Genomic DNA, 22,900 nt, shown 5'->3' with positions numbered 1-22,900 from the left:
TTCCTCGTTATGTATTATGTCAGAATAATGTTTCCACGCCCACATGTATGTCAAATAATACATATGAATAATCTCTCAAGACGGCTCAAGTGAAAAATATATATATCTCAAGAGTATATAAAAGTTCATTCCTTTCTGTTATGATGGGGTGTAAAGAAAAATTAAAACATTGACGCGCCAGGTAGGGGTCGAGCCTACGACTTTCTGCTTAGGAAACAGACGCTCTATCCACTGAGCTACAGGCGCTTTGACTCTTTTGTGTAGTAATTAATTTTATAATATAAATGCCCCCTGTTACGGAACTGAATTGCTCCTCTGCACCTCCGTTACCTTGTTCTCCCAAATTAAGTTACTCTTTTGACTGAGATCGAAAAATCTTCAACATTTAACAAACTTGATTGTCTTCAGTCAAGTTGCCAAAAGACCCATGGGAATGAAAACTTACGCCTTATTCAATGCTCCAAAGAAATCCCGAAAGAGAAGTGCAGGGATGGGAAGATGTACTGACAGAAGCGCATAGAGAAATCTATCTATATTAAATGGAAACATAATCGTTTCTTGTACAACCTAATCCCCTATACTTTATACAAAACATAAGATACAACCAAAACAAGGGGATGATTGAAAATTAAAAGGAAAAATGACAAAAATGAAGAGTCATGAGATAATATTGATGGCCTAACTATACCCACTTTACAACCTCGTACAAAATCCGCTATGATAAAATTACACAAGGACAACTTCAAATTTTCCGACTACTTCAAAGCAGGGTAAAATTGGAAATATATGAAGTGCAAGAACTGATGACTACAAAAAGAAGAAAAAGAAAACAACATACATCTAACAATGGAGGCTGGCCTTCCCATCCAAGGTAAAAAGAAGGTGAAACAATGATAGTAGCAGAAAGACCAGCAGATCCTTTGATGGCGGGAAGAAATGCATCATATCATTCTCCCCTTTGCTGCCTCATATTTCATTGTCGAGTTTCAACATCCACACTTCAAGATTTTCCCCATCATCGTATTGTGGCGTTCAGGTTGGTATTTTCAGATAATTGCAATTCGCCTCAATTGTATATTTTTACAGGCTTCTCAAATGTGTGGCGATTCTGCAATTATAAGAAACATTAACAAAGGGAAAAAGAGAGAGAGAGAGAGAGAGAGAGAGAGAGAGAGAGAGAAGCTTTGGGGTCATGCTCCAGGTTCGCAGAGGAAATTATGCATAGACCAACACATATTTGAACAGTTGAAGCCCAATTCAGTTTAAATTTATTCAGCTTTGAAGTTTCTCTATACTTGTAATAGTCCACAATAAAATAAAGGCATAGACTACGGCAGTCAGAATATATTACCTGGCTCGACGAGTATGCCCTTTTAGGAGTTATGTCCGAGTGTTCCAACCCCAGGTACTGCTCCCAAGCACCATAAACATCTCTTCTCTGGGAGAGACGAATGCAAATTCCTCAGTCTTACAAAACATTCCAAGTAACCAAGTTGAAAAACTAAAGACACCAATACAAAAGATCGGATAGGAAAATGTTACCTGAAAACGACTTGAGACAATGTCAGAATCCTCAAGATACTCGGGACGTCCCAGTGACAGAAAGGCAAACTTCCACTGAATATTAAAGCAAAACAAGTATTCAAAAATACTGCCTGAGGGCTCTTTACTAAAGCTTTTAGCAAGAGAGGTATTATTGTTCAATTAGGATCTGTAGTTTTATCCCGTGGCAAATCATACCTTAGAAAACTCCTCATCTGGAACCTGCAATTTCTTTTGAATTCGTAATTTAACTTCTGCTAATGTTTCACCTTCATGAATGACCAAAAAGAATGGTTCCCCAAAATTCTGGACTTGCTGTTTTCGAAAGGAAAAGAAAAGCAAACTCTTAAGTTTCAGTGAAGCACATGTACCAACACGCACAGAATCTAATGAATGCTTCAAGTACCACTTGATTTTGAGCCGTCTCTTTTGTGAAATGATAAACATGAATCAAGCGATCATTGGGCCCCAAATTCTTTTCCTCTTCTGGGATCTGAGGCAAAAACATCGGAAACATAAACTGCATCAATGACCATGTAACTTGAGCCAAAGGCAAGCTCAAAGCAGGAAAAACATTTTGCACATGGCAACCCGAAATGTACAAATGTAATACCCCAACAAAGATTACCACTCTCCATTAAATATGATTAAAAGAAATTAAGTTGTTGCAAAATCAAAAAAAAAAAAAAAAGAAGTTAAGTTGCCTCCTGAATTTTTGCCATACAATGTTCAGAATTCATCTGGTCGGTTACTATTCAGTTATAAAGCTATACAAGCATGGTTAAATGGTATGACTGACTTAAAAGGAAGGAAGGAAGGAGGGAGGGAGGGAGGGAGAGAGAGAGGGAGAGAATATTTTGCAAAGAAGAGAGCTCACCTCTTCAGCACGCAACGTCCAGTACTGGTCATTTATATTCTCAATTTTCTCATGGACAGGAAAAATCTGCAGATTTGGTTCACAATATTACCGTCAGTATCTTGTTCAAACCAAACACTGCAAATGATTCAGTAGAAAATAGACAAAACCATCCTGAACCAGAATCTCTGCACATGACATTCTAAAATGAAAGCAAATGCACATGGTCCGAGCAAAATTTTTCAAACATTTCAAGAATCAAAATGACGTCAGAGCAGCTAACATTACCTTGTAAATCTTGTGATAGAAAACTTCAAGCAGCCTAAGTTCCGCATTTGGATGAGATAACTCTACCTATCATTGGATGCAGAAAGTGTCATGACACTATCTTCTTCTGCTACTTATTATTTCCGATGAAGTCATCATTGAAGGAAACTCGTTTAAAAAGGTTAAAGAACATAACATAATTCTGAAAGAAGAGGACGTATAGAGAAGGAATCTTCTCCTTTTATTCTCTCCCATTGGGGCATCTACAGAATATGCAGTAGTTTGCTTCTTTAAACAGCACTGGACTAACCTTTGTTTTAATTTCATTAAGCACATCCCCAACAGTACTTGGTTTTGGCAGTCTAATGTTGAGGATTGTAGCCTGAAAAAGACAATGTGACATGGGTTGATAATTTCATACAACTCAACTTGGCGAGGACATGACAAGGGTAAAGCAGAATAATATTTCACCTCATCCTTTGTGGCATGATGGAAGGCGACTTTCAACGTTTTTAGACATTGCAATTCCGGAAGAGGGATGTCCAGAATTTCATAATACAGTATGTCAGAAATCTACCATAAGAAATCAAAATACTTTTAGTCCATAGGTTACAGCAAGACACCCAACTACATACCATCTTCTCCCCCCCCCCCCCCCAAACAAACAAAAAAAAAAAATCAAATCAAATGTTTACACTAGACCCACCTGATTGTAGTGGACAAGCATGTCTAACAAATGATCGACTGATCTATATTTGATAGGATTGGGCTTAGGTTGCTGAGAGTAGCAATTATGAGGAGTAAGCCGAATTTTAGATGAATCGTCCAAGCCAAGGCGTTGGGCAACTCTTTCCACAACATCATCATATGTGTGGTTCTTTGCTCTGTAGATTATCCGAAATGGTCACAGCCAATTTTGCCCAAAAGTTTCAGATCAAATTAAAATACAAATGCTATAGATCAATTCCAGCCTGGGGATTATTATATCAGACTACTCACAACTCTAGGCAAAACTCATCTTCCTTGGGTCTTTCTAGAGCTCGAAAATGCACAATCTGCAAGAGAAGAATTAAACATTACAACGCAGTTTGAACTCAAAGAAGAGCATAAAAATTGCTTTACGAAGAACTTTATCAGGGCAAGCTTTCCAGTTGAAAAAAATTATGGCAAAAGGCTTTATAGATGAGGATGGACAGCACAACTATCAAAATGAAGTGCAGAAGGACTGGAACAAGAGAAGACAAGCAACTGATATATCAACAAAGGTACCTGGAAGTGGCTGGAAAGAGAATGCCGGAGAAGCTAATGAAATAAATTCATAAATCTAAATTACTGCAGATGCTCTTGTTAATAACTAAGAGTCCTTTGTTTGGTTGAGTTTTAGATGCACAAGGATCATGCAATCCAGTGCATTGCATCAAGTTTTTCACTTTCAGTAAATAAATAAGACCCAGAAGACCTTCTAACAGTAAATAAAATTTATGATAAAAGACCAACCTGGCGATTCTTCACATATTCCAGAAATGATGGAACATCTGGAAATCGGTTTTTCTCCTCACTTTCAGGTGGAGGCCGTTTCTGGAAGCATATAATGTCTCCATCTTCGATCTGGTGATGGGGGGAAAAAAGCATATGATAAAGGACTAGGTACGAGAAAAAAGCATGTGATAAAGAAATAGGTACACATTCATATGATTAAGTACAATGAAATAGTCATACCTGACTAAATCGAAATGAAGCTCTTTTATCAAGGCGTTCACACATAACAGATGGCTCAAACTTGATCTCCTGTCAAAATTGTAAACAAGTTCGTCGCATTTTGCAATAGTGTTCCATGCATCTTAAATAACAAAAAGCAATACATATAGTCTACCATATGCAACATGTTTTCTGTAACCAGACATACCTCAAAGAGTTCAATCTCTTGATCAGGAGCAAATCCAGCCATTTCATTCAGCTTTGTCAGGATCTCCATTGGCTTGCCGGAGCTCTTCACGAAGAGCCTCCCAACATATCTGGAAATAACAAATGAAGTAAATGACAAAATAGCAGGCAGAATCAGAATATAATACTATATACTTCAGGAGAAAATAGAAAATACCGGAGCTCTTCCTTGTCAGGATCATAAAGCTTAAAGAACAGAAGTATGTCTTCTTTATTTTTTTCCGGAGGAGGAACCGGACGTGAATCCTAAATACAAGACAGTAATGAAGATTAATCAGGAGCAACAAAAATTCCTGAATATAAATACTGGAAAGCTCCAACGAAGATCATCTCAAATGTTTGGAAAGGGGTACCAGTCCACGTTCTACTTCCAGGAACAACTTCAGCTCTGCATTGTGTGCCTTATTGGAAACTTCCCTCAATGCTCCTACCTGCACAACATGAGTATGAAAAGGAACAATAAATATTAAACAAGTAACAAAGAGAAATCTTTAGTGATGCCTATAAAGCATGTCTTACAGGAATCAATGAAGCAAAATGGTAGAACCAAACAAAAGTATTGCAGACAAAAAATCAACTCAGATGACCAACTTCTTCAAAATCATGAGAAAGAAAGTGATGGCGTCCAACACACATAGGAGTAATAATTCAACAAGAAGCAAAAGGATCACCACTAAGTTGATCTAGTCTGCTGAAGCTTGAGTTGCTGGAAGATGATACACATCCATTTGCTACAACTTACTAGATATCATAACACTACCAAATCAATTGATGTCTCTTTAATAAATTAAGATTCAAACAGGACAAATATATAGTACTTCTCAGCATACACATCTTCTAAAGTAAGAAGAGACTGGCAAGTAAAGCATTGGATCACTCAGAATATGATGGAAGTAAGCGATTTCAAGTGGCTAACAAGAGAAGAAGTCTAACACAGGTTAAGAGCTTGCCTTCAAAAGGTTAAGGAGAAAAATCATTTCACCCAATATATGGATGCCCTAGCATTATGAGAAAAAATACATCCATAATTTTTAAAATAGAAAATGGAAAAAGACATGGTAAAGATATTTACAGTTTGTGCCTCCTCTTGTGGTGTCAATGGCCGGTTTGGACGATACGTATGGTTCTGTCTTTTTGCCCATATCCAGAATCGCTGAAATTGAACTGGTATACCAAGTTCTTTAGCAACCTCGTCCTTCAATAAAACATAGAGATTGATGAGAGATTTTACAAATAAATGTGAAAAATAATTCATTTGAGTTTTTTACCACCCCCCAAACCAATAAAAAGGGACCCACAGGAAAGTGGGGGTTACAGTAAACACAATTAAATGCCATAAAAGAAGAGAAATTTGAGAAATCTAAAAAGTTAATTTGCAAACTTTATGCTCCATTTGTCCTCTTTAGGACTGCTAGGACAGTGCTGCTATTCGTTTCATAATATTAATATGAACATAATATTTTATCTGTTTGTGGTGTTATAGCATTTAGGTACTAGTGTTGTCAAATGGCGTGCAACCTTCATACAACTCATTCTGCAAAGTCTCATCTCATCTTAGGAAATCAACATACGTTGTCTTGTTACAACAATCTAGACAGGGCCATCTCAAAAATTTGACCAGAAGACAAATCTTAATGAATGACCTCACTTCAAGAAATTTACATCGACGTCCCTTAAGAGTTTGCTGGAAATATTAGTAGAAATATTTTACCTAACCAGAGCATCTAGCAGTTATCATTGAACTGGAAAACTCCCTCCTAACAGTAAATTTCTACTACTATTGCTTTTTCTCCAAATAATACACTTTAAACTTCATAAAAGAACCAACCACAAGTCTACTAGTTTCAATTACCAATAAACCACCATTTAACAAGTTCTTAATAATCAAAACAATGAACAAGAAAAGAAGTACCTTGAAAAGGTTAAAAGGCATCTGTTTCTGGATACGGAAGTTCCGAACTTTATCATGATCAACAAGATCAAAATATATATCTTTTCCAATCTGTTCCCTCAAGTCTTCATCTCGAGCAACCTGCAAATGGAAATAAAGATCCAGTAATAATCTCAAGAAATGCGGAGATTAAGATTACAGAGAATGCTTATTCTCATAACCTTGATAATAGTGTAGAGGTGGGCCTGTGCTTTGTATCTTCTCTTATCTTCCTTTTCTTCTTGTTCCTTTTTCAGTCTTATCTGGAATAAGACATGTCATGTTTCATGAGAAACCTTTACACAAAAGAAATAACACCGAATGAATTCTACATTAACAACTGAAAAAAGTTACCCTAAGATGCTCTGCAATGTCCTTCTCATCCACATCACAAATTATTTTATCCTTGTCACTGACTCGTATATATACAAGCATGTATGCATTTGAATACTTTGTAAATTTGAAAGGAGTGTTGTTGTAGCCAGGATTTGTCTGTGGCAGCTGCAGGATAAAGTGAATATAAGCACAAGAACAAACAGGGAGTACAAGAGGATGAAAAATTAGAAGGCAGGCAACTTCACCTCCTCCTCACCACCATACTGCTCTTCTAGCGCCCTCTTCACATCTTCCTTAGTGACCCTCTCATCATCAAATTTGTACCTGAAAGTATATAGTACCACATATTAACCCTCATATGGTTTGTTCAGGTCCTAAAATTGACCTAGTAAGCAAATTTTCATGACACAGCAATTAAACTACAGACGTATATATACAACAGTAAGATGTGATTAAATCAATGGGAGAAAGTAAACTGGTGCATGATTACAGAAATTTAAATGCCTGTTCTGGCACTATCATCAATGGAAGTGAGGAACTTCAATCAATTCAATCTTCCCTCTCTCAAAGTGTAAATATGTGTAAGCAGGCATAGACCAGGGGTCAGGAAGATTTTCTACAGAAGTATGACACATACCACTGATCAGAAAGCGTTGGCCTGATGAAAGCATAATAATGTCCGCCATGCACCCCGCCACTATGCACCAAGACACTGTTCGGATGAAAAGAACAGGGGAAGAAAATGAAGAATGTTAAAGTTTCCAAACCGAAAATATTCTAGTACCAACTGCTCTGATACTTCCATGGAGGCACCTCACACATGCCAATTGCATGACCTAGATACAAACTTATCGTCTTGAAAGATTATATCTGTCCAGTTTTATTATTTACTTCGACAACATTTTGCACCCAAGCATCTGACATAATTTACCAAGATCACAAGGTCAAAGATAAGTGAAAACTCAGACACAAAGGCACATCAGGAACATCACGCAACAGTTAACTTGGTTTATAAAACAGGCTGCTCCAAAAATACACAACCACTAGACAAAGCAACACCAAGAAGGCACGCATCAAGCTATTATAAGCAAGAGTTTATCAGGACACTTGGAGATCTATAAATTGGCTGCACCAGAAGTACTTCCACCGGACAAATAGGACTCACCAAGGCAGAAGAAGGTATATTAAGTTAAATATTCGATTGACAGCATAAAGTTGCTAAAGTTAACTCACTCATGAGGGGGGCAAACAAACTAGAAGGCAAAGCAGTACATTGCTACAATCTAATTTGTAGCTAAGTTAACATCAATGAAAAACAGCAAAACGCTGGAGTCAGTAACATATTATTATTTTTTATTTCGATTTAATAAGCAGCTCCAAAGCAACCAATCTAATCAGTTTCAAATAAACCAAAAGGTTCTACAGGCAGCAAGGTTGAGCAATAAGGACTGAGGCATTATACAGTTCAGGTCTATAAATATGCATTTCCAACAGATGTCAAGTTTCTATTATTAATAGACTCCTTAAGACTAAAAAGTGTAGGTGCTTATTAAGATGGATGGACCTGTGCGGTACAATTTCTAATCCCATGCATTGCTCTTTCTGATAGTTTTTCAATTTCATAATGCCATACCACATCTGTAGTGGTAACAATCACATGTAGGAAAATAAAGGCAAACAGGTAGGCAAGGATGGACAGAATAAATGTAAAGCATTGACAATAACCTGTGAAGCATGTAGAGGTTTCGTACGCTCCTATCAGCTTCTGGGGATAAATACTTGCCATTCTCTCTATCAAGATCAAGTTCCAATGGAAATTCATAGCGGTCATTTATCTGCAATCATAAAAAGAAAAACAGATCAACATCTAGGCTTCCACTTATAATCATCAAATGATTCAAATGCGGCCCACAAAAACACGAAAAGTAGTTTGAGACAAGACAAGAATTCTATAGAAGCTAGTTTCTTGGAGTGGCCCTTCTAAAGAAAGTGATGAAAAGATAAAAAAGATACATGCTCTATCTACTTTCCTGCAGAAACCCGAACACCATGGAAAGGATAGAGCAATTATCAGGCAGTATAATCAATAACAGATGTCAAGTGTAACAAGATGGAATGCTGTTTGTTATTCTAATCTATTTCAGGAGCTACAATAAACATGAACCAGTACCATAAGCAACTGCAGCTAGATATAAGTGCATAAGAGAGGATTAGATAAAAAAAACAGTTGTGAGCAGATTCAGTATCAATCCTCTTAGTATGAGAACTAGTGGCACATCATCTCATAGATTTTGGAGGGAGAACAAGGAGAGTTAGCAGAAGAAGTATATAATCAGAAGTACACTAGTGTGGAAGCACATAAAACAATCTACCCCCAAGTTGAAGGTACTTACAGTTTTAGCTACTAACCTTAACCATTGTATCTCTCATAAAATCATACTCAAAACGCTTTAACTGAAGCTGGAGAACTGGAGGAAAGTCAATGAACAAGACCCCCTTCTTGGCATCCTAAAATTCAGAAAATATTCTTCAGGCAAACATATGAAGCAAAAAAGGCCACAGAGATGAAATGTTACATCCATCACTTTATTGAACAAGAACCACAACAAAAGATAAGCATAATAGCCTAAAGAAAGTAAACAAAATTTCTTAGATTTTACATTAAATCAACCTCCTCTCAGCCTGAAAAATTGCACTCAACTGATCACATAGGCAAAACCATCAAACCAGAAACAATTTTTCAAACAGCATAATCAATCTTTCTTTAAGGACTAGAACATCAAATTCCTGAAAAACTAATCCACCAAAGATGAGCTATATCTCAGGCTGCAGTAGGTGCTTAACCATGGCAACAAGAATTTAAACTATTAAGTACCAACACAACAAAATTAAAATTAAAGATGAAAAAGGAAACAGCTTTTGGGATTTCCATCATGACATGGTCGCTAATGCATATCCATACTGTAATTTTTTTTGCTAAAAACTCTGCTGTATCAGCTGAAATCTGCCTTACACTATGCAAATTATCTCATTGATTGTTTCACATATTTTTTGAATAAAAAACAAAGACCTAAAGCCAACAAACCTCCCTCCCCCGCCCCACCAAATGTGTTCTTTTTTTAGGACTCCACTCATCTCATCAGAATGCACACACCCCCGTGGGACCACCCCAGATTAAATTACTGATGTTAGATGCTACAAGTACAGTGACACTGATAATGCATGGCCAATACTAAAAGGGACAGTTCAAAATTCTAATATCTTTGCTATTCGACTCTAGTGCTTTGATCATTATCCCAGCACATATTCCAATTTTAATTTGTTAAACAATCCCACCCCTCTATATTATAACATATAAATAAGATGCAATTTATTAAATGGCTTCTTTAGAAATGCACTGAAAATAAACCTCCTGAAAAAGTAACAGTATCTGAGATTTGCTCAAATAAGAGAACATCAGTCAGACTAAAATGCCAAAGTGTGCTAATGCATAAATATACAAACTTAATGCACCAAGTCAATAGATAGCTGCCTCAATGCACCACAAAAGAATTAAACAAATGAATTCTCCTACGTTTACAGACTGGCAATACATACTTTGCCCAGAATCTGCTGCTTGTAACATAGACTCATCCTACTGTTGTTTAGTTTCCTAACATTATTTTTCAATTTGTCAAATGCCAACTTTCACAGCTTAGCCTGGACTATCCTGCAGCTCAGTACATCTGATCATCATTAACCTTCAGAAGAAAACACCAACAGACAGACACACTAGTGAACCATGTCCTCATCTATTAGGGGAAAAAACTACCTGCAAACCATGTTCTTCGGCGTGGTACTTGTTATCTCCTTCAAGACGTTCTACTTCTACATACTTGTCAAATGAAGCATAGACATCCTTGCAGCCTTTTACATCGAGTTGAAGGTCTGCCAGAAAGTCAAGATTTAAATAAATTTGTCGGCCTAAAAAGTCAAGGACAAGTCCGAGAAACAACTAATACCATAAAAGGATTCTTTTCTTGTAGATTTGAAGTCCACATTGATGCATTCAATATAATTCATATGATGCCCTTCAAACAACTTTTGTATGGTTCCTTCAACAACAGTTCCCTGCCCAGCAAAAGAAATATAATTACATAGGAAAAGAACTTTTAATAGGTATAGAAGAAAAGAAGGTCTCAAGAAGGTTGTGCTGTCAAACACCAGTACCTTCATCTTGTCTTCAAGCTTTTCACATAAAACTCTATTAAGTTCTTGGACATCATGTTGCATAAAGGAATCATATGTGTCCCATCCAAACGATTTCGTCAGTTCTTTTGTAGCCACACTGGTGTCATTATATTGGAGCTTATAAAATAGACTCTGTAAAGCCAAAGGGATACTCCCTGAGGGGTTATCATTCTCTGTTGTTGGCATATGATATACAGCCTGATACAACATATTCATGGTGAGGTTTCCTTACAGTTCCAGATTGACAAATGAGAACTAACATAATAAAGAATATAGAGTAACCTTTCTGAAGTAAGGAATATGGTACAAAGTCTGGAGCAGAGAGTTCATGTAACAAGTTGCCCCCTGGTTCTTAAGACCAACATAGCCTGTCTCCTTCTTTGAGTCATATGTCCAGTAATCAATGACCTTACGCACAGCAACATCAGCTTCAACAACACAAGTATCATTGACAAGGTAACCCTTGTTGGGGTCATAGAGCTCACTCAGAGGCATGAAGGATGTGAAACCCCAATCACTCGCCCTTTGATTGAATTGATGCTGTGTGTCTGTGAACCCCACAAGGAGAAAGAATAGATCAGAAAAATCATACACAGGTTGCAAATGATCTAGCGATTGGGGGAAGATATATAAATTTGAAGTTCTACAAAATTTACTGACCAAGCTAATCATTCAAGGAGAAAAATCTTACCAAGTTATCAGGCCAAATCTATAGATAATCAAAATTAGTCTACAATTCTGACTTTTAGGAAATCCACATCAAAGCTGGGACTCTAGTACAACTTCAATTTTTCAGAGCAAAAATCACAAGAACCAATTTTCTAGCATAACTATATACATTTAATACAGGAAAAAATGATGTGGCAGCTCCAAGATTTCTTTTCCATTTTCCTTTGTTTCTTGCGGCAGCGCAGTGTGGACAAGTTGGGATTATCCAATTACAAAACTAAAGAATAGGCTTCAGTGAAGAGGTAACAATCACAAATCTTTATCACTACATACACGCTCTCTCTCACACATAGACAGACACTCTCATGTTGCATGTCTCTGTTTAAGTCTCTGTGGTTCTGCGTGCATATACAATGTATCAAACTTTAGCTGCATAAAAGAAATCAGAACTAGTCTGCGTGATACCTTTTTTTATTGTGTATTTGTTATTCATTTGATTAACTACAGCCAAGCTAAACTGCGCATATCTACTCCACCCATACGGCAAACTGGATGAATCAGCCACATCTAAGTACATCGACAAGTAGTCCACATTATTTCCTTTTGGAAAAATAAGCACCCGCCTGCAGAAACCAAAACGAGTGAAAAAGGCAATCAGGTCACATTCCGTACCTCATGGTAAAGCACATAAAAAATTTACAAAATCCACTTCCATAACGCATGGTTATATTAAGAAATGGTTTGTAAGTTCCAACTAACACAATAAATTTCCTTCATATCGCACACCAGTATGTAGACAAGAAGAAATAAAGGCAGATTTTATGACTTTCAAATTACCATTTATAACCCCCGACAACAAAGACATCAGAATAAAGCTTCTTGATATTCAATCGGGAGAAGTTCTCAATTGTCCATGTGAAACGTGATGCTTGTGGTTCATCACTAGCCTGGTTTTCGACAGTTCCAGCACTGTCTGCTTGTGCCACTACAAAATCATAAATGCTAGCGATTATAAATACAAGACGCGCCTAAAGAAACCTAAAAAGAATTCAATTGTATCTATACAAATCAGCAGAACTGAATAATCCAACAATTATGTGCCAAATGTAACCACAAATTCCACCAACCAGTAAAAATTCATGCCAGTACTTTGTCTGCACCCATGCATGAGTCTATAAAGTAGACAGAAACAATTCAAGTAGTGTGGGAGAGCAAGCACCTTCCATTGGCTGAGGGCCTTCGACTAAAGGCTGAGGGCCTTCTACTAAATCGGAGTGCGGCACCAGCATCTCTTCATCTTCCTGTTGCTACATTTTCAGGAGCCAAATATAAATAAAACTAAACTAAGCTTGATCCAGTATACCAAAGCCTTTCTTCACGAATTTAAAACATTAAACCCCTTCATTCGCATTGAATCAACACAAGTACAAGAAAATTCAAATTGAATTAACTAACTTAAACCTCCCTTCTACTCACGAAAAACCCTAGTCGATCACAACCATTGAGCCCCCACAAACAAAGACGCACACACAGACACCAAACTCTGCAGGCGGGACACAAATTTGAGAAATTCCAATACAGAATGATTATATGCATGTACACAGACAGTGTCACACGATGCAAAGGGAGAAAAGCGAAAATGAGCATAAATGGAAAATGGCAAAGAGAGAGGAGAGAATGGAGTTACATCCAACGGCTGAGGAGTCATCATCGTCATGGCTGGAGAGATTACAGCCGCCCGATCGATAGAACACAGAGAGATTAATGTAATCTGAGTATCAGAGAGAGAGAGAGAGAGGAGGAGGAGAGAGAAAGCGGGAGTTCGAGAGAGAGAGAGAGAGAGATGGGCTAGTGGGAGTTTTCGGAGTGCGCTGGTTTTCAATGAGGAGAATTTTGGAATAACAGGAAAATTAAGGGGTAAAGTGGGAATTGCGAAATAAGCAAGAAGGGCTGTAGTCGGAAACATCCACGCGATTCTCAAACATCCAACAGAATACAGACACGTAGAGGAGAAGTAGCTGCCTGGGCTTTTTGGTCTTTTCCAACATTCAAAGTTCAAACTTTGGATGTGAAAGCACGACAATGAACCGACATATGTTTTTTTATTTTTTTCCTTTTCTTTTTTTTCCGTACAATTATTTCTTACTTTGATCTTTGCATCTTTTTCATTTTAGTACTCTTCAACATTCCAAGGCCACGCTTATTCGAGTTTGTAAGGTTTGTTGGATAAAACTTTTAGTTCAAGCAGTTGGTCTTTTCCTCGAATTTGGAATAAGGATTCTGACAAATTTATTGTAGAATTTTGATAATTCACATCATTTATTGAATTATTCTTATAAAGCAAATACTTTATTAATAATAATGGGTTTTTTCATTATCATATATTTAATCATTTAATTGAATGCTCAGAATAAAATGAGTCTAACTTAATAATTTGTTTAACCTTGGAAGTTCTAGCTAGGCCTTCTTTTCGCGCTGCTGCTTCTTCTTTTCACGTTTTTTGTACTAAATATGTTTATTACATCTTTTAAGTTGTTTTTGAATTTCACAAAAAAAAAAAAAATGGGAGAGAAAAATTTCAAATGATATCATATTAAAATATTTTTTAATCATCCAAAGAAGTCCTTCAATTTCTTACTAAAACTTTGATATTCATCAATCAAAATACCTTTTTCACAATAAAGTTGAGAATGACTTGAAATTGAGATTTTTATTTCATTTGTTGTGATATCCAGCTTCACTACGAATATCAGCTGTAATTCTACTATGCCATTTTAGAGCCACTCATCCTTTGTAAGCTTTTGTTGTGCATAAACAAACAATACCATATTGCCGCCATAAACAAAACTTGGTATCCAGGCGGAGTTTGTCTTCCTAGTTATCTTCATACTGGTCGCCTTACTAATATTACGTCATTGCCTCGATTTGCTATGATTCTGGAAGAAAATTTGCACAAGTATAATATCTACAGTAAAATACAGGAGATGGTTAGAATTGGTTTTCTCTATTTTCGCCTAAAAAATTCCATTTTATCATCGACAGATGGATATTCTGCTTTCTATATCATAGAGATTTTGACTTTTACAAGTCAACCCTCTACATAAATGACGGGGAAAAGAGCACAGTACATGTAGTGTTAGGTGGTTGTGTTTGAAGTATATACAACTCTCAGGCAACTACCTTCCAAGTATACAACACAGTTGTCAGAAATTCTTCTCACGCTGGAGTTTTGGATTTGGAGTGCTCTGGCGAGTAATTTTTGTCGTCTATCCCTGATATAATGAAGATCTCAGAACTCAATCAAAAGCTACAGGTTAGTACAGAATGGTGAGTTTGAGATGAATACCTGCTGGCTCATAAGTATTTCCACTGCAACGTTTAGATCTCCGTCAGCAGCTGCTATTGCTACTTCTACCTGTGTCTGGGAAAACAAAAATCAAAGTAATGCCTCAGTGTTGATCTGCAGTAGTAAGCTGGGATGCGTTAGTTTTTTCTTTTACCTTATCAAAACCCATTGCGACAAGTTTCTTAACTTCATCTTCAGATGCAACGGCACCCTACATTAGAAGACAATTTACAAAACCTTAATAGAGAAAATCAAAGGAATACGAGACGGAACAAATTCACAACTATTATAAGATATCTCAACCTGATTGCTTTGCATTCTGGTAGGGGCCAGTGCACTATTTTGTACAGGCGGTCTGAAAAGCAGAAGTAAACTACGTATGAAACCATCAATCAGACTGCACTTATTTGAAATCAAAAAATTCAGTTGGATATTCATCTCAGCCTGTCACTTGTATCAAATGTGCTGTATGCTATTTCTTTCTTGATACTGGTAGTGCAATGATAGGAAACTGAGTGCTTAAAATAATTGAAGGCCCATGTGCACTTACAACTGCCTTGCTGCAATGAAGATAAAACAGAAAGAAACTACAACTTCTTGAAGCTTCCAAGAATGGATAAAGAAGCATTTGTTCATTTTCAATATTGTAGGGATTGCCAAGCAGCTAAACAATGACATACTAGCAAACTACTAATTTATTAGAATATCATTTTCATGAGCGTACCTCCCATCCAAGATACGCTGCCCTCCCCCAATTGTTGCCGGATGTGATGCCTGATCCAGGTTGTCAACATCATCAAGAAGTCTAGTCTGTAAACCAGAATCAGATATTGCAGTTGGAGCTGCTTGATTTGCACCAGAACCAAGTGTCCTTCCTCTCCCGGGAAACCTATCACTGTTTGGTCCAGTCTGCATGCAGTGAGCAGTATATTTGCTCAGCAAAAATTAACTGGGTACAATAACTCTATTCACTATAAGCTGAAGCTTAATTTTGTCTCTTCAACATATTAACTATACAACTTCCCTATAATTCAGCTAAATAAAGGCAGCCTACTTGAATATCTTTAACAACATTTAGGTCAGGCAACAACATGGTATAATCCATGAACAAGCATTTGGTTAAAACAGAAAACTTTCAGTCAAGAAAATAACTTTTGATAAGAGCCATAAATAAAATAAGTAACTAAAATTTATTTTGGTCCCTGAGCTTGTCATTAATGTAAAGATACTAATCTGTGAAATTACAAATAACTCAATTGGTGCCCGAGTATCGCAAGTAACATCACTTTGGTACCCAATTAATATTTTTCATTTATTTTTCTATTATTATTTTTATGTAATGACCATTTTATCCTTAGATATTAAAATGAAAAATAAATACACCAACGAAAATTTGCATAAATATCTATTGATATATCTTGTCCTTCTTTTAACGATTTTACTTTCATTTTGATATTTGATATTTGCTTATCAAGATTATTATATTTTCATTATTTTGATATTTTCTACTATTTTTATTCCTCTATTTTTATCCACTCAAGGAATAGATTTAAAGCAGTAATTTTGTTCTAATATAATAAAGATACAAAAAAAAACATTTATCTATCCTTGAAGGTACTTCGAGATATTAAAATTTGATTGCAAAAGTTTAAATTTTAGATTATAAAGTTTCATATATCAAAATGCAAATTGAATTTCTATGAGGTTGCAATGCAGAATTTACTTCTAATATAATTAATTACTAAGTAATGCATTATCTTATAAATATTCATAAACAAAAAAAGTTAGTGGAAAGTAACGAAATAACAAAAATATTATTATTATCTATGTATAATAATCAAATGTAAAAAATGAGAGTAAAATGGTTCACATAAGGACAATATATATTGATAGAAATTTATACAAATTTTTCTTTGGTATTTTAATATATAAGAATAAAATGGTCATTAAATAAAAAGATAATAGAAAATATAAATGGAAAACATCCATAGGTAACAAAGTGATTCACTGGTGAAACTGGGGTATTACTTGAATCATTTATAATTAATCGAGCACCAAAGTGATATTAATAGAAAAACTCGGATACGGATTACTAATATAAATTTAAGCCAAAAGTAAATGCATACAGCTGCTGCAATAATTTTTTTCAAGGAGCTCAAAGCAATACAAATTTTAGTTCATGGATTGGTATTAGAACAATATCTAAAATTTTATTTAACACATATGAGATTCCATTGCATTTTCTTATTCTCCTTTGAACTAATCCAATGTGGTAAATTTGATTAATCTCAAACCCAATTTCTCTCCACCCACAAAAGAAAAGGAGATGGGGAAAATGAAAAAAAAGTTATCTCCAACTTTGTACCTGAACAGGACTTTCTCTTTGTGGCATCCAAGAAGACAAATTCCTCAACATATTTCCAGAAAATAATCCACTTCAGAGAAAAATAGCAAGGATATCAGACATAAAGCAAAAGTTCCAAGGTCAGCAGAGTGACTCATTGATGTAGTCCAAATATACAGAATTTACCTTGAAGTGGTGGTTTCATTTGTATATGTGGGAATGTGGCCAGAAGTATTGCTGCCCGTGCACATTATAAATTTAGGTCTCCTCACACAGGTAGACTGCACGAAGAAGAAAAAGGTTCCATACTTGCAATGCATGTAAAACTACAACAATCCAAGAAATACAATTATGCAGAAAGAGGAGAAAACTTGACATGAATAACAACTAAGCACTGTTCCATACACTTGGATGATGCAATCACATCCATCTTCCCTGCATTGATTTCAAAAGAGTCCATTTTCCAATCTTTCATCTAAATGAAAAAAATTCAGCAGAAGAGGAGATCGAAACTCATCACACGCATATCCTAAAGTTTCTACAAGCTTTCTGTTCCATTGAACATTTGCTGAGGCTCTCAAAGGTGTCTCCGCCACTGCATCTTGCGTTTACTGAGGCTCTCAAGGTTTCAAAGTAAATGTAAGATGCAGTTTGCTGAGTGCTTTACACTATTCCTAATTTTCGATAATCATTTTCTCTCCTACCCGTCTGGGAAAATTCTCCTAAGAGCCTTAATCAGGGGTCTGCTGCATTTAAAAATTCTTGTTCAAACTTTTTCACATTGGTAGAGTGTTTAAGACTACATGATTTCCAATTACTGTATTCCGCTGCCAATCAACGACTAAAAAACTCGGAAAAATTGGTCATAGCTCCACCCAATTTTGCACAGGTGCTTATAGAGGCCGAAAAATATTCTCAAGAAATTGCCTCACCAAAACCAGATCCCCTACCCAAAAGAAAAGGAAGAAAAGGACACACACAGACACAATGGTATGCAAATCCTCAACCCAGCAACAAAAGAGAAAGGGAGGTAAAGTCATTGGGCAAGGACAGAGAGATGGATCTTAAAACTTAAAAGTGCCTATTTTCATATATTTCATGTGCAGTAAAATGCTTGATACAGAAAAATTCAAATGTTGCAGGCCCCATCCCAAATGACTGCAACATCTCTTTGACATACCAAACAAATATTGAGCTCAAAGTTACAATATCTTAGAAATAAATTATTTTTCATGAAACAGAACTCAAAGTTTACATTTCAATATGAGAACAGACAAAAAGTACAGCTTATGGTCCTTGCTACTCTTACATCAAAGCATAATATTCTCAAATCCTTAAAACAGGAGGTTAAGAAAAAAAGAGCTATGTACTCTGCAACTAATTTTCTAATTACACTTACAAGCCAAGAGGACGATTCAATGGATGAATAGAAGGACGGCCCAGGAATCAAGACATTAAACAGCCCAAAAGTATCTGGTACAAATAAAAGTGAATAACAATGTTTAACACTGACCAAAAGTAGAAAGGAAAGGGAACTTGGACACAAATAGAATATATCTAAAGAGAGTTGGATAACATACATGCATATCCCGACAAAATACCACATAAGTGGCCAAGTAATGAGACATTTGTCATAAGAAGCTGAAACACCACTAACAATATCCATACGTACCTGAAATTTGTAAGAAAAGTGCCAAACACAGATATTTAGGAGAAACCTTCAGCAAAAGTAAGCAAAGCATTCGGACATAAGGAAACTGACCATTTTGCAGGCACGTTAAACAGTCCAAAGACACTGTGGATCAAGGGAAAATTTGATGAATACGCAATTCATGTTAGCTAAATATATCAGATGTATCATAAAATGTCAATCAAATAGAAGGAAACGAATACCCCATCATTCCTAAGCTCATTGCTCCTACTTTCTTTTTAGGATGTCCCAAAGTTAGGTTCCCATTTCCTAATTGAAACTTTTTTCCAAAAATATCGAATCAATTAAAATGTGGTAACACTAACTTTTCAACCATTTATTTTGAGGGCTATCGTGTAGAAATATGCAAATTCTTCACTTTTCAAGTCAACTCTCATATGAACCTCCATGTATGAAATATAGATGGGTCATATATTATGGCCTAAGTTTCATAGCAACAACAGATAAATAGAAATAGACATGAAATGCAGGGTAATGTAATACTATTGAGTAACCAATAGCAAAACAAACCTCCGAGATTGGGCTCCGCTAAGACTTGTCTCTATCACAATCATAGAGAACAGGATCCCTGAGAAACCTATTGAACATTGATTCATGAGAGACTGATCAGGACTAAATGGATTATGAGCTACCACTAACGCCATAAGAAGATGAAGTATGGCATTGCTTGTGGCCAGTAGAATTGTTATGTAGAACAAGCGGATGGAACCCATAATTCTTTCCAGCTCAGAGCCCATGGGAACCAGTGCCAACATGTTGAAGAGAACATGTAGTAAAGAACCATGAAAAACAATTGCAGTGTAAGCCCTGTAAACTGCAGAAGAAGAGATAAAGAATATAAGCACGAGAAAAGGAAATATAAATTGCAACACTATTAGCACAAGTTTCCTTTACATAGCGATGTAAGCCCTGTAAACTGCAGAAGAGGAAAGAGAAAATGTAAATGGCAATACTATTAGCACAAGTTTCCTTTAGAAAGCAAAAAGTACATGTTTTCAGCATGATTCAGCACATGAAGGATGGGCGGGCCAACATTAAGATGATTTCTTGACCAGCCAGAACTGAATTACCACCAAGAATCTATTAGTCTCAATACTATTCTCAACTGAAGATCAATCTCTTTCTGTCCCACGAAATATGTTATACTTTTCTAACCAATAACAAGAATATTTACAACAAATAAGAACTTCTTTAATTTTTATTTTTAAAAAAAGAAAAGAAAGAAAGAGCACTGAGGAAATGGCATTACTTCAAAAAAAAAAGGAAAAAAGAAACTTTGGCAAACATATTGCATTTGGATTGTCAACACAACATTAAAACATGATGCAACTTTTCAACTAACTTGATCAACAAAGTAAATTCATATCCAGAGAACCACAAAAAGATTTGGCTATTCAAATTGGGGCAAGAGTTTATCCGAATCCACAAGCAAGACTAACGAAATTATGCGTTTTATGGTTGCAGAAAACCCTGTAGTTACAAAGAGGTGAGGCACAGAAGCAAATTCTAGCTTGCATCAGCACCTGTCAACTGAAACATTGAAAATTTCTGTCCTGAATGTTCAGTAAAATTTCCGAAGAAACTAAAGTTTGTCAAAGAACAATCCCACCAATTATTACTTCACTGCAGAACACCTCTGCCTGCCGAATCTTACAGTTATGTTTAATCCTGAATAATGCAAGATTGTCACAAGAGAATGAGACATCACTCTTGGTCCAAACCATCATGTGAAAATCTCGTCCCACCAATCTACAACACAAGTATCCTTCATCTTTAATTCATAATACAGTCAACAGAAGTCATAATACATATTCTATTTCCATCTTCATCCACCAAAGCCCTTTTTTCAGCAGTTGCAATGCTATGAATTATAGTTTTATGTTTGTAAGTTTCCATACTTACCAACTTAATCACTAAATTAAATATAGAACACAATGTAGATGATGAGAAGTAAAGCTTTATTACCTAATATAAAATGACAACTGGGTTCAAGTTCAACTTAGCGTTCTATCAAACTATAGGTCTACAGCATTTCAATCAACCTAGCAGTTTGTATTTCATTATTATTTGTAATGCATGATTGTATATTCTAGCGAATCAAGATGCCAACTCCAACTAACATTTCTCAGCAAATAAAATTAATTTCTTTAACTTTTCAGGTGGTTCATGGTATACTTGGTTTATACGAAAAGGAAATTCCAAGTAATAGAAGGTTCTTTTTGCTTAATGTTTGCTCTTATCCTTGAAAATTATGACTTACATATAATATCCTTAAACAAATAAGATCATGAACCCATAAGCGAAACTATCTTTTTATATGCACGAACAACCAACATCACCACGCCTAACAAATACTCAAAATAGACCCCACCTTCAATTTGAAACGATTTGAAAATTGAAACCAAAGTAAATAAAACAATACAACCCCAGGCTGAAAGCATTGACTAATGATATGGCGAGAAAAGAGCACTTATTCTACAACAAAATACAGCACATTGCATGTCCTTGTTAGGAAGAACAAATTACCCTGAAAGTGTGAAACAACAGCCGAAGGCAAGAAGCATACTTCAACAAAGGAGTCATACCCAACGAACAAACAGACCAAGTAAATGATTCCACAAACAATCACTATCGCCGATGTAACGAAAGGAATGCCTTCCCACCATTGATTTATCCTAGTTGGCAGCCCTGCCTATACATACAAACAATTGAAACAACTCAAATTCCACTACTAAATAAAGCAGATTTGTCACCACATAACTGAAATTAGAGCTCACAATTGTACTCGAATGACTGGTAAAAAAACGAGAAGAACAACACCATTTCCAAAGTTTATGATAAACAGAGTGAAATGAGTAAGACTGCATAAAAACCCAACATCAAATTTGTCCTAAAAGAGAGCTTTCTTTTCCAAATTGGCACGAAATGTAGCTAAAGAATATAGTATGTATTACATCTCGTAATTTTGTTAAACTAGATAGTGAATTTCCTTATTAATCACATGGTATTAATTCACTAAAACCGATTCAACTAACTTTAAACCCTGGAAATTTAGAAACCCTAGTTGCACATTGCCAAGTAGTTAAAAGTAGATGGGTGTAGTGTGTATATACATTTCATGGAGAAGGGAGGTGAGAAGGAAGAGTCGGTACCTCTGACACAATGTTTGATCTCATCTCGCTGCGGATGTCTTCGAGAACTCGCTGCCAAGGTTTCTCAGATTCTGATTCGGAAACTCCAGAGAGAATTTTTTGGATGTTATGATCGGGTCGGGTATTTAATACGCGGGTATGGGTTTGTTGCTATTCTTTCTGTTTAACTTATGTCCCAAACTTCTCTTCAGAAAAAAAAAAAAAAAAGAAACTAATGTACCAAACAAATAATTTTCGTTCTCTGAGAACGGAAACTATTTTTGAGAAAATCCTCAATATTGCTATAGTTATGCATATTTATATCTCAAGGAATTGTTTCGTCACTGTTGAATTGTTATGCTTCTTTCTTTAAATATTTTTAATTTATTTAATCAAAAAGATATTTTTAAAAATCTTTTAAAATTTTAATTAATTGCGTACTCCCATTTGAGTGGGCCACACACATTAGTTTTACTAATTACATCGATCAAAAGTATAGATATTTACTTCTTTCAATCATAAATTCAATATAAATATTTTTTCAATTATTGTGTTAATGTAGTATCAATATCTGTACTAATATATATATATATA

General features: G+C 35.8%; 2 protein-coding genes and 1 non-coding gene across 6 annotated transcripts; all 3 read right to left on the bottom strand.

The window, feature by feature from the left end:
- Positions 1-173: 173 nt before the first annotated feature.
- Positions 174-246, bottom strand: TRNAR-CCU (transfer RNA arginine (anticodon CCU)). The gene has a single exon. It is a non-coding gene; the product is annotated as a tRNA-Arg (tRNA).
- Positions 247-517: 271 nt separating this feature from the next.
- On the bottom strand, positions 518-13,638 carry LOC105161680 (ubiquitin C-terminal hydrolase 12). 2 transcript variants are annotated; one of them, XM_011079456.3, is made up of 32 exons: positions 13,462-13,638; positions 12,994-13,081; positions 12,612-12,759; positions 12,240-12,397; positions 11,388-11,653; positions 11,085-11,303; positions 10,877-10,985; positions 10,687-10,802; positions 9,285-9,383; positions 8,601-8,710; positions 7,513-7,587; positions 7,121-7,199; positions 6,894-7,040; positions 6,722-6,802; positions 6,522-6,641; positions 5,682-5,804; positions 4,963-5,040; positions 4,767-4,855; positions 4,572-4,680; positions 4,385-4,453; positions 4,163-4,273; positions 3,665-3,720; positions 3,372-3,549; positions 3,137-3,238; positions 2,976-3,047; positions 2,687-2,752; positions 2,420-2,485; positions 1,949-2,035; positions 1,741-1,857; positions 1,543-1,617; positions 1,352-1,438; positions 518-1,108 (listed from the first exon to the last, which is right to left on the bottom strand). In XM_011079456.3, exons 1-32 carry the CDS (start codon positions 13,489-13,491, stop codon positions 1,067-1,069), a joined length of 3,372 nt encoding a protein of 1,123 aa, XP_011077758.1. In that variant the 5' UTR covers positions 13,492-13,638; the 3' UTR covers positions 518-1,066. The 2 variants fall into 2 exon arrangements, with proteins under 2 accessions (XP_011077758.1, XP_011077759.1); XM_011079457.3 differs by having other exon boundaries at positions 12,994-13,075.
- A 1,121-nt stretch (positions 13,639-14,759) lies between these two features.
- Positions 14,760-22,483, bottom strand: RBL15 (RHOMBOID-like protein 15). 3 transcript variants are annotated; one of them, XM_020693697.2, is made up of 13 exons: positions 22,328-22,483; positions 21,702-21,867; positions 19,686-19,989; positions 19,227-19,259; positions 19,045-19,136; positions 18,864-18,937; positions 17,651-17,745; positions 17,486-17,555; positions 15,845-16,029; positions 15,424-15,517; positions 15,275-15,331; positions 15,121-15,195; positions 14,760-15,046 (listed from the first exon to the last, which is right to left on the bottom strand). In XM_020693697.2, the coding sequence occupies exons 1-13, from the start codon at positions 22,349-22,351 to the stop codon at positions 15,041-15,043; spliced, it is 1,275 nt and encodes a 424-aa protein (XP_020549356.1). In that variant the 5' UTR covers positions 22,352-22,483; the 3' UTR covers positions 14,760-15,040. The 3 variants fall into 3 exon arrangements, with proteins under 3 accessions (XP_020549356.1, XP_020549355.1, XP_011077756.1); XM_020693696.2 differs by having other exon boundaries at positions 14,760-15,040; XM_011079454.3 differs by having other exon boundaries at positions 14,760-15,040; positions 15,424-15,475.
- Positions 22,484-22,900: the final 417 nt, after the last annotated feature.

This window comes from Sesamum indicum, linkage group LG5 (assembly GCF_026168435.1).
Source record: "Sesamum indicum cultivar Baizhima isolate 11 linkage group LG5, ASM2616843v1, whole genome shotgun sequence".
Taxonomy (NCBI): domain Eukaryota; kingdom Viridiplantae; phylum Streptophyta; class Magnoliopsida; order Lamiales; family Pedaliaceae; genus Sesamum; species Sesamum indicum.
This window is presented reverse-complemented; position numbering and strand designations above follow the sequence as displayed.